Source organism: Trematomus bernacchii, unplaced genomic scaffold, assembly GCF_902827165.1.
Source record: "Trematomus bernacchii unplaced genomic scaffold, fTreBer1.1, whole genome shotgun sequence".
NCBI lineage: Eukaryota > Metazoa > Chordata > Actinopteri > Perciformes > Nototheniidae > Trematomus > Trematomus bernacchii.
The window spans coordinates 1,992,999-2,005,759 of NW_022987821.1; the positions used below are offsets into that span (position 1 = coordinate 1,992,999).

Consider the following 12,761-nt stretch of genomic DNA (forward strand, 5'->3'; position numbering starts at 1 on the left):
GTTGCCCTTAAGCAATGTTAGAGGTCCCCTTCAAACCAGTGACCTTATGTTCAACCTACCTCTTCTTTGTCATTACAAGAGAACATCTAGTTTATATAACCCTGCAAGTAACATTTATGTCTATTCTCTCCATATTATTTGCTGTGATCATGACGGTTTATATGAAACACAAGCCCGCCCCAGCACATCGACGAGAGGAAAGCGTGGTTATCAGGCTTGTAGAGAAGCTGCTCACTGCTGATAATCCCACTGAAATTGCACATGGATTTCCTGTTCCTAAAGCGGAAAATAATCATACTCCTGGAGAATACCTAATGAACGGGCCTGAGAATATCCCACAAATCCATTAGTGAGTACATATTCATGTGAGTTTCAAACTCAAATAACTTTCAGAAATTACAAAGTGCTGATTACTCTCTTCACTTTATTAGAGTAAATTGCCAATAAAAAGATTTACTGTTCCGTGTTATTACAATGTCTGGGTTGGGTAGGAATGCGCTAATCAATGCTAATGACTAAAAGGGTATTTAACCTTGTGAGAACAACATTTCAAAACTTTCCCAATCCTTAACAATTCATTTTGGCCTTGGCATACGATAAATAATTTACAATAATGGAAGGACATTTAAACTCTAAAAAGGAGAACCAGTTAAGTTACACAATACAAACAGGGAATCAATCTCTCACAGAAGAGGACTTCCCCTTCGATGGCTGGGTGAGCAATCAATGTGTAACTTATTGAGCTTTAGAGGGTGGATTTGAAAACTTTGGACGGATCATTGAATACTAAAATGTTAAACTCTTACTTTAAAGTGAGACTATGGGACTTCTGCTAACCACTGCGCCATTTAGTCCCCTAAAAAACAAGTCTACAATCCAGGCAGGAGAAACAAAGATAACCTTTTTGTTATCAGTACATTTTTGATTTTAGGAAACATTGCCAGGTATATGTGGTGACCTTTTCAATAAAGCACTTAGCTCTGCAACCTACCTAACAATGCTTGCCTTAGCTGTTGGAAAATCACTGTGACTAACAGCTTCTCGTGTCTATATATTTAAATAACAATTGCTTGGGTAAACAGTGCAGTCACAGTTAAGGTGGAACAAAGATATTGATAGTGCAATCATGCTAAAAGGATTAGATTAAAAAGGACTTATTTGCTCATAAAGGATTTAGATCTACAAGTTTCAATGTCAAGGATTTCAGATAGTATCACAATCCATGCTTAAGCTCTAAAGTGAGAAGATATTGTTTTGTCTGTATCGGCCTAACAACAAAACTTCAATTTCAAAATCCCACACATCAATCATATCTTACGAGCTAATTTGTGTCCTCTAATAGCCGCTAAGAGGATCAAAACTGAAACTGACAGGACGGAAATCTTTGTTTTTTCTTAGGATAATATAATAAAGCCATAATCATTTGGCAGGCAAATCTGGGAGGAAATTAATTAAAACAAAAACAATACACGTCTTTTGGCAAAGCCAGCTCCAATTGGCAGCATTTGCAACAAAAGATCTGTTGCCGTGTGTGTCTGACAAGTCTAATCAGCCACAGACTCATATAAATATATACACACACAACTTTAAAATAGGCATTCCTATTTAACTCCGCTGTAGTGTGTTCCACAAATCCAGCCGCAGTTACACGGCGGTGATTCTGGTGTAATAGGAGGAAGAAGGTAAACAAGGATGCAGCGTGGAGATTTAGAGGTGAGCTTTGCATCTGTTTAAAGAGCAGTTATTTAAACATTGCGGCTTTGCGGGGGAACATCTCCTGTAGCCCCCTTTGTCATTTGACCTGGAGGATTGCGCGCTGCCGTCAGTGACATCTTGTCAGCAGAGACCAAAGCCGTCGCTAAGTCAGGACAACAGGATTGTCAAGAAGCGCCAAGTTTAGACACGGCACGGAGATTTAGAGACTCGCAGAGCGGCACGAAAGCCTGACTGATCTCAGGTAGAGATGGAGAGGCTCTCAGTCATCGTGTGACAATATACCGTATGCATGGTTGAGCATATGAGTGTGTGCGTGTAAATATTTGTGTTTAACCTCGATAACACTTTGAGGGCTGTCAACACATGCGTCGCTTTAGATTCTCCCCCTCTACAATCATCACCCCTTGTTTTTCCTATTTTCCATTTGCGTGACATTGCGTGACATTGCATGACACTTGTGTTGCCAATGAACAGAGCAGGAAATGAAGGACACAGGGAAAAGACAACAAGGGGAGTAAGAAAGTCATTATCAACACTGGCTGTCGTAGTTAAACTTAACAACGCAATTATTGAGGCCATCAGATTTCACGATGGCAAAAGATTGCATGCACTCTCAGCTTATCTTTAGATGCATCCTTAGCCATTTTCTTTGCTTGGGGGAAGGTATCAACGTTAATGTTCTTTGTCCAAGACTTGCCTTACAAATTGTTTAGAAGGAAGCAAGATGGCTCACTCCTTACCTACATCTGTCTGCTCTTGACCAAAAAGGGATGTGTCTAATTTAGGCGGCATGTTTTATTTCGCCATCAATACCAAGGGTAAACCGACACAACTCCCTTCCTAATACATATTTGATATTACTGCGAAAAACATTCATTTTAAACAACTGCATGTGTTACTTGCCAAACACAACATTTATAACCATCATAACGTTGTAATTGACCTTTGCCCAATATTAATCTTTTATTGATAGAGACAGAGAGAGCATTATATTGTAAGTCAATGCAACCTATGCTCCGTTAGCTGTTAGCAGGACTGTGCTCTCACTAAATAGCTTACGTTATAGCTGTCCTCCTTCTCTACAAGCACAATTGGGATTTTAAATTGTAATAGTTGTACAGAATTTGTGTTGTACTTTTTCTGAGGGGGATTTATCCCAATTTTTTTTGAATGGTTCAATAATTAGCATCATACTGTGATACCTGCGAGGCCAATGTGTTCGGACTTACTCCCCTTGGGTTGTTTGTGATTGTCAGCCAGTTAAATAAAAAGGAGCGTACCTTGCACTGTAAGCTCCATCTGTGTGTACACCGCTATCAGTGGAAAACAAACTGGAGGTAGCCACAGCAGTATCACAGTAATGGAAGCACAGTATCTAGCGAGCCCCCAGCTTCCCATTTAAAAAGCTGCCAGGGAGGGAAAGCCTTATCTGGCAACAAACTATCTAGTTTTCAAAAAGCTGCTTTCTGCCCAATGTTTATCTCGCATAGAACAAATGGTACAACACATTGCATTATCCGAGAGGCAGCCTCGGGCGTTTAGTTTGACGGAATAGTGTAACCCTGATGCAATCAGAAAGCCGCTTGTCATATGTTATAACACTTCCGATGTTGCATCACAGAAACGTATGAACTCTGTTTAAAAAATTAAAAGAGTACTCACAAAGAGTGGTGTCCTTAGGTGAGGCCATGGTGTGATCTGGTGATGGTTGAGCCTGTGTGACACTACCGGGCAACACTCTTTTGGACGAGGAGGTGCTTGTCACTTCCTGGTTGAGAGAAAGATAAAGGGCTATCAGGGAAAACACCTGTGTTTTCTCAACATGTAGATGGAGAGGTGACGCCAAGGGTCATCAAACCCAGCTGGCTGTAACCCATACACACCCTAGACACACATGTACTAACATGGATACACATGCTACTACACATACCTTAAGTATGAAAAATGATACAGCCAAGTGACATTCAAGATGTGGATTCCAGCAAAACTTTGTTGCTGTCGCCTGAGCTACACACACACGCCCACACACACACATCTGCGAGTGTAAAGAGAGACGACCTTGAGCACAATGTGAGCAGCAGGCATTGACTGGAAAGTTAGAGCAAACAGCACGTGGTTGCATTTTAATAGAGCCACTCTAGCAGTAACTAATGCATGTTTTCACTGGCTTCTATTGATAAAGGCTACAACATTGGCTAATCGCATGTCCTCGGTGCATACAGGCTTGCTGTTCCCTTGGAAGCGTTTTGTCAGCAGGTGCAACACGCCCATTCAGTTGCAAATCATCGCTGCAGGGAACAAACACACCTGTGTCTGTAAGTGTGTGTGTGCATAGGCGTGTGTGTGTGTCTTTGCAAATGTGAGGGTGAGTGTTTCATTTGCAAATCAAATGCACTCCCAGTAGCGTTTTTTCAACAGTGCCTTGCTGGGCTTCAACGCGGAGTGACAACAAACTCGCAACATGGCTTAACCACACACACACACACACACCTCTGTATATGTGTAGTTTCCTTTTTTCTCTCAGGAAAGTGTCAACCATAATTTAAAAAATGCACCAAAGGACAAAATCCCATTTAGCAAATCCCCCAAAAAACACAAAATGCATAGTTATTTGCATAATTTCACACACACACACACACACACACACACACACACACACACACACACACACACACACACACACACACACACACACACACACACACACACACACACACACACACACACACACACACACACACACACACACACACACACACACACACACACACACACACACACACACACACACACACACACACACACACACACACACACACACACACACACACACACACACACACACACACACACACACACACACACACTTCCTTTCTGTCACTGTCTCTCTCCTGCTGTAGTAGCACTCACATCGAATGAAACTCAAATCAGTGAGCTGCAAGGAGCAGGAGCGCCCGCTAACCGCAGCTCCCCAGCGCTCTGTGTTTGACTGCTGATATTAGACAGAGTATTTTGTCTACAGCGGGGTGTTACTTTGCTCAGGGGATGATTAAGTGCACACGCGGTGAGGGTTTGTGTGAAAGCCGTGTGTGTGTGTGCGTGAGTTTGTGGTGGCTAGAGTTCATTACAGCTGGTTACAGGAGTGAATGTCGCTGAACGAAAGCCATTAAAGAGATTCAAACATTAATCTCTCTTTGGTTGTCTGATGGGCTTGTTTACACTTCACTTAAAGCCAATGTCGCAAGTAAATTATGCGTGCTTGGGAACGATTTTCTCTTTACATTAATAAACAGTTGGACAGAACATTGAATATCGTTAAAGAAGAGAGAGACTGGTTCAGGATGTCAAAATCAATTTACTGCCAGAAAAAGAATTCCCAAATGTCATCTGCAAATAAAAAAGATCCTCATACGTTTATTATTATTACTGATAAAAAGGTCTCACAAGCTCTTTTTTTATAATTAACTCAATATTTTGTCACTTTTCTGTTTGTACAAACAAGTGAAACACCTTGAATGCCTCGCAGGAAAGACTGTCTTCGAATTTGTTTTTCTTCTATTTGTACAATTTATGTGTACACAACAGGTCTACACACAGAATAAACAAAAGTACTCTTCATGACTAGATCAAACCGACTGTTAGAACCAAACTCTGTAAGTGTGAACTAAGGCCCCGACATTATCACTTCTCAGTGAAGGCATGGTAACTGATACAAAATATAGATTTTCTTGCATCCAGCGACCAAGAAAAACTGACGGCTGACGAAAAACTATTAAACTCTTTCAAAAGCAGGTCAAGGGCACAGGCAGAGCTTCAGAGAATACAGTCCAGGAAAAAAGAAACAGGATAGTGACTCCATTTTAAAATGTATGTTGTGTAATGTAACCTGAAAACCAACATGACAAAAAGGATTGTGTTGAGCTGAATCTGTTATCTTTGAGCTTCCTGTTGAGATGTCTAAGAACGGGAAGTCATCTGTAGTCGATTCCACATGTGTGATTGTCCTGTCCCTAAAAAGAAACAATGTTGTGTTCACCAGGTATTTTCTGATGTGATTACCGCACACAGAAGGGAGGACTGCAGTCTCCGCGTATCTCCTACAGACTGACAGAGGTAATAAGCGACAGTGCTTGGTGAAATCTGTCCAAACCTTGCCTGCCTGTCGTGAGAGATAATCCTTTTGAATAAAAATAATAATCACTGCGTCCTCTTTAAAGAAGCTCAGCTAATGAAATCAATGGCGGCCATCTGGGACCATTTCATGCGCATCGACAAAGAGGGCAGCCGGACCTGGGTTGGAGAAACCATGGTAACAGGAAATAACAGCCTAGGGTACAAGGACATCCTTACATTGGTGCCTATTAGAGGGACAATCCATGAGACCGTGGGCTCGCCATCACACATGCGGGGACTATTCTACACTGATTTTCTTGTGTCAGCTGTCAACGTTTTGTCCTCTAACAAGCTACTAGTAGAACTTTAATGACATGCCATGGTGCACGGAGGGTCTCTGAGGAGGGCTGTCCGCCTCTTTCTACTCAAGTGTTCTCCATCTGTCTCCCCCCCAATCCCTCCTGTGTCATCCCTCTGTTTAAAAATGTCACCCTTAATAAGTCAATTAGTCCAGAACATTTTGTTTTTCTCAAGTGGGAGGATATCACTTGTGAGGATGTACCAATTCCTCGCATGGGGGGATATTTTCCTCACCTGAATTACGTGGGCTAAGCTTTTTCACCATGGGAGAGGAAATCACATTGTCATTTCAACTTCAGATCGGAGAGGTATTTGGTGTTTGGCCCGTTCCTGCAGCGATGCGCCAGGTGTTCGGAGGTAGACAAGACTTGAACCACTCTAAAGCTCTCTATCTCATCCTTCACACACACACTTCTACCCTGCTTTGTAAATAAATACGTGACACTCTGTGAAAGAATGTCCTTGTCGCCCTGCCCTGCCTTTCAGTGTTGCTTTTCAAACATGATTAATACGTTCTTTTTTAGAAACATGTCGTACGGAGGGAAACATATGGCTGCCGGCACCTCTGAAGTTAAGTTCAATCCTAACAAAGAAGTATTTTTGTCACCGTGAGGTAGCTTGGCAACCAGCCAGCCAAATGTTATAATGTGTTAATTAGTGATGGTTAGAGTAACAACGTTTGTAATTTAACTAAATTGATATCATGAAGTGTTTTTAAGGCATATGTAATGACTATTAAACTACTCAAAATCAACTGTTTGACTTAATTGAGACTGCATGGAGTTTGGAGTGGTGATTATATTCAGGTTAAGGTCTGATAAGTATACTTAGTCATTTTGTAGCACATTATCTACCTGTAGTGTTTGGATCATCACTCAAGGCTTGTACTAAAAATACATGAATAATTTGGGCAAATGAATGTGTTTTTTGACTAGTTTGAATACAAGTTGAAACGTTGCCAAAACTAAGCTCTCTGCACCTGCTCCTGTACCTTGGACTCAAATAGAAATGTCTTGGAGTGCTTTTACCCGAGTTGGTGAAACTACAGTAGCACTTCAAATCGATAAGGTCCGCTGGTTCGATATCAGGGGTGACATTCTGGAGGAGAGAGGGCACCCACCTTGCCGGGAGGAACTCCTTAAAGACTTTCAGGTATTATTTGTGCATTGCTTTTCCTCTCCATCTCTCCTATCTTGGCTTCTCTTTACTTTGAGTGTTGAGAGCTCCCTGGCCTGCTTGAGTGCTTCTTCAGCATGCTTGTTATCCTGATTCTCTTACAGGTGAATGGCGGGTTTCTATTGAACATCCTCACATCAAATCCCCCTAAAAATCAATTCTGAGGCTTCACTGATTGGCTCTCCCTGTGCCTTTAGTTTCTTTAGTCTCTGGGGAAGCACTGTAGCTCGGGCCAACTAAAGAAGTCAATCACACATGACTCATTGTTTGGGTACTGAAATCAAAGGATCCATTGTTGGCCAATGGTGCAAACATGAGTGAATCTGAGCATGTGGACACAGACGCTGTATTTACATACAGTTCAGCACAGTCCCTGTCAGCTCTAGGACTGAGTGCTTCTGGCTGTGAACGCAGCCTTATGGGTCTGCTGGCATAACATAACAAGTGGCTGCTCTCAAGAATGACTCATGAGATTCTACAACAGGAAACAAATCACCGGGCTGACAGAGGCTACCAGTTGCTTTGGATTTACTTTTTCTAAACACGCCTGACCTTCTTCAACAATTCAAAGCAGTGAGGTAAAGGTTTATAGCAGTCATTTTAAACTGTTACTATGCAGGAAGAGGGATCAGGTCGTTGGTCATGTCTTCTAGCGAGTGTACACATTTATGACAAGAAACGTATACAGTAAGTGCACAAATATGTTTCATGCCAATGGGTTGAATAATATTCTTTATGTCGAAGGACTGTTTGTGGTGATTCTCACATTTAAAAAAAATGACTTCATTGAATGTTACTTACTGACTCATCCACCTTAACCTTCTGTTAGAGAGTGATTGACAGCTGCTTCAGTAGCCATCACGGGCAATCTGCTCGGCTAAAAACAAGCTGCCTATATGTGTACACTGTGAGGGAATCCTGCCAGGAAATATACAAACTCAACATAACACATAAGGGTGAGTTAGTCATGCTGATTCCTACTTAGCTAAAAGCAGTTGTATAATGTCTTCTGTAGCACTAGAGGAACGATGACTACTGTATAAAAATAACCCTGATGATGTCATTAGGCTAGGTGGCTACACATTCATATCAAAATCTATTGTTTAGACATGACAGGAATTATTGTACAGATCCTTTTGAAAAGAATCATGTCCTGATCATTTTAATATATTTTTATAAGATCATTCCCTCTTACAATGTCGAATCAAAAAAAATCGCACTACTGTAGGTAATATTTTTGAAATCGTGTCCTGATTTTCATAACACTTTATTTAAGGGTGTCGCATGGGCCAGGAAGGAGGAACCTCTTACATTTTTGAGTGGATTTGAATCACAGGGCAGACACATCAATAATTTTCCATTTGCATTAACAGTGCGAGATAGGGCCTTGGCAGGGCTCTGTGCTCTTCTAGCACCCATGTATTTAATGAATGTACTATTATAAAATGTTATATTTGTATAAATTAAAATTATACAGGCAAGAACCAAGATTTTTTTTCTGAGCTGATCTATTTATTTATTCAAAAAAGCATTTTATTTTATTATAATTGTTCCTCTGAGACGTATTAATATACACACTTTGTGTTGTTGCTTACTTACTGTGCTTGCTATGTCTATGTTTAGAAAGGTAATTGGAATAAAAATCCATAGCCCAATGTATGGCAGGTTTTAGAGGGAAATGAATCCTCAGGCACCTTTCTTTGGCTCCAACACTCAGCCGTGGTGGTTGCAGCTGGCTGGAACAGCGATGGTTCAATCTCTGGGGCTAAATCATTCAGGCTGTGTGAATAAATAGATGAGTGAATGAACAAATGAGTGCCAGAGTGAGAGGCGTTGCTAATTATGTAAGGTAATTGTCCCCTTGAAAGAGACAGCTATTGTGAGAAAAGAGATGGACATGCACGAAAAGATCTAATAGGTTCCATCAACGGTACAGCCCATTTACTTTCATTTAAATGTGGTTCACATTTACCCACATCATTTGGATGTGTTTGCTAATGTAATGAGTTTTTCATCTAAATGTTGCAGTGTGAGGCAGAGGTTAAAAATCAGCTGTTACTGTGTATCCAACCACATACATATGAAATCAATTATTTAGGTCAACAGGCATAACATCTTCTGCTATCAAGTGATTGATAGTGAGACATTACATTGGAGATTAATTAAATAGTATAGCTCAATATTTATTGTGATGGATTACCTATCACAAAGTATTGGAAATATTCAAATTTGGATTGGCGGTTGACATCCACTGGGAGTGATAATTGTACCAAATTCTGCCAATAAATGCTGTTTATTTGAATATTTGACTGGGTGTGTGAAAACATTGACTGCTGGTGGCGCTATAGAAACAGTCAAGAGGAAGTAGACAGTGAGATGTATCCTCTGGGGACCACGAATGTCTGTAAGAAATGAGATAGAACACCATCCAATCGTTTATTTCAGTCTGGATGTTAATGGCTGGCTAACCAACATCATCACACCTAGCTTTACAATGCAGATCTCAAGTTTGTCTTCAGTTGCTAAGCTGACTATACATGTCTGGCTCACATAAAAGGAAATCTTGGCACTCATAGTCAGACTCCTGATAACTGTTAGCTAATTGAACTATTGAAGCATGCTTTGTCATTTGTTATCTGAGGGCAAAACATGCACAGAAAACCACAAATGACGGAATGAACCGAGCAGTCTTTAATGCCAGTCTTTGGATCTCAAGGCTTATCACCTCCTACTTGTTGGTGTTATGCAACAGTGTGCATTGTTCATTTGAAGGTCATCCCGGCTTTCATGCCATCCTTCCTTCCACTCCCCCCCCCCCCCCCCCCCCCCCTCTCTCTTTTTGTCTGCTCTTTGGCAGCTGTTTACTTTTCCGCCATGCTTTTTGTTTGTCAAAAAAAGCATTCCTTTCTGCAATCCAGTCGAAGCATGAAAACGATATTTGTTTTTTGCAATCCTGTATCGACTGTACTCATTATGACTCAACGGAGGCGCATCAATATTTCAAGAACTCATAGGCAAACATGGGTACAAAAGAGAGAGTGATGAGAGAAAGAGATGAGTCATGGGCCAATAAAGAAGTGAAGAGTACATGGACAAATAGAGAAGGCATGGAGAAGTCCGATTGACAAGAAGAGGACTGGAAGCCACTCGGGGAGGGGGAGTCTGTATTGTCACAGTGATTTAATATGTTCTACCTAGGCCAGCTGGGACAGAGTGGATTAACTAAAGGCCAAACAAGCAGACAGAGTCACATTGAGTGCTAGACGGCAGAAAGCAGCCACATAGAAGAGAGACAAGACAGACGTATAGTAAGCCAGAACAAAGCCCACAGGGATATACAATGACTCACGTTTATGGTCCCAGACAAACAGTGCAGCAACAGATGGGATATTTTCATACTGTTGCTTTACGGTGCAAAAAAACCCATCTTGATGTATGAGCATATATTGCTGGTCACAGCTTGTGCTCCATTTTCCTCTCCGATAGTTTTGAAGAGTGTAAAAAAACGTGGCTGATGTGTTTTCATCTCATGCCGTGTTGGTGAAAAAGGCTGCTTGTTGTTTTTGTGGGTACATGATGCAACATTAAGTCAGAGTTTTCCCTCAGCTATAGTTGCGGTTCTTCCCTGTCAGAACCATCCTCCCCCTGTGTCTGCCTGACAAACAATGCACTTGTTTTTCAATTTTATGTTTGACTCTTTGTGTTATGAAGCGCCCGGGTGAAATATGTTTTTAATGAATATTTTTGATACAATCCGTATTTTGTTGCTATCAGGCATGGGCACAACAAGAAAGGTTACAGTGCAATCTTGGAGATGTAGCAATATACTCGCGGGGCTAGTTAGTGGAAGGCTGTAGCATGCAAGCTAACTGCTAACTCACTGGCAGGCTGCGGCGGTGCTAGTCCGTCACAAAATAGCTCGAGGCGGTTATATTACCCAAGCTAACAAGCATTTGGTAGCTACGGCTTGTAAGCTTAACTCAGTTGCTAACGGGTAAATATGCAAACACAGATTATTCAAAAGACGCCAAGGTCGTTCCCTATCTCCTGTTAATGAAGGGGAAAAACAATTGTGCTTCCTCATGACAGACCTTTCCAACAAGTTTAAAGGGAAATGGGACAGTATTTGTTTTCCACTACAATGAACTCTATTCTGTTGTGACTATAGGCCTAAGTCAGGGAAATAAGACATTCAAATGTCCATCAAAAAGCTCACATAGTTACATTTAAATATGTATTTAACTGTGTGATCCCAGGCAGACTTCCCTTTCGCATATGCCACTGTTTGATCCCCACACATTTGCATATGATCTGCCCCATACGAGCACAGCTGCCTACTGCCGGCCTCTGAGCAGCTCGACTGGAGCAGTTGGACGTTGTGACTGAACATGCTGCTATTTTTAGCATTACTAGCACTCCCCACGGGGCAGCTTTGCTACAGGAAGGCCAGGGGCTGGTCCAGTATAGTAGCAACATGGCTATTTGTTTCCCATTTTCAGTAAGGAGGATTTCAGTCAGAGGCATTTACTGCAAATGGTTATACAGTTTAGGAAAAAAAAGATCCTACGGGGAGTCCAAATCCCTCTTTAATAATCCAATGGATTGAAATAACACCTAGTTAATGAATAATACAAAACGTAAAGCACATCATGAGGAGGTTTGGGTAGTCCCTATAGTAGTTTCTACATCACCAAGCCACAAGAGGCTATTTTCAGAAATGTGCCTAATAATCTTGCTGTCTCGATCCAATAAACGCTATGTAGTAGCAGGCATACAAGACATTACAGTTTCTAAATTGTTAGTTTGAGGCCAGATTCCCAACAATTTTAGCCACAGTTTGAGTGCTTCACACTTTTTTTCAGGGTTAAGTGTCCTGCTCAGCGTCACTCGGGGTGAAAGCTGTTGGCCCAACTGGGCTCATTTGCAAATGATAAATTTGACCCAGATCTAGTGAGCGGCAGATAAATTAAAAGCTTGACAGACGTCCAATGATTTTGAGTTTCAAAGCTTGGCTGCAGAAAGTCCCTGTGTGTATTGACTGCTGCCTATTAACAGGGACATTAGCAGGCCAATAATGCAGGCTGGAGGTCTGCCGTACAGGACATGGATACACTTAGATGTATCTTACACACTTTTAATATGAGACGTGTGTGTTTCACATAGATCAGAATAGATAAATGGGTTTGACATCAACATATTGCAGCCTTTTTTATTATTAATCATAAGTAATGGAGAAATATACATGTGTGGGGAACGACATACATATTTTTGAATTTTCACTTATTTTTTCATTATGTGTAACTACTACTTATGCTTGTTGTATACTTATTCATACTTTTATAAATATTCATAACGTTAAAAAAAGTACGATTTTATACAATTCTTTGTACAATACA

General features: G+C 41.1%; 1 protein-coding gene across 1 annotated transcript in view; it reads right to left on the reverse strand.

Moving 5' to 3' along the window:
- xirp2a (xin actin binding repeat containing 2a) overlaps positions 1-12,761 on the reverse strand; it is a 49,087-nt gene that overhangs the window by 22,081 nt on the left and 14,245 nt on the right. Inside the window, exon 5 of the mRNA XM_034151365.1 lies at positions 3,379-3,484. Within this exon, the coding sequence (XP_034007256.1) occupies positions 3,379-3,484 (106 nt within the window). The remainder of the gene's footprint in view (positions 1-3,378; positions 3,485-12,761) is intronic.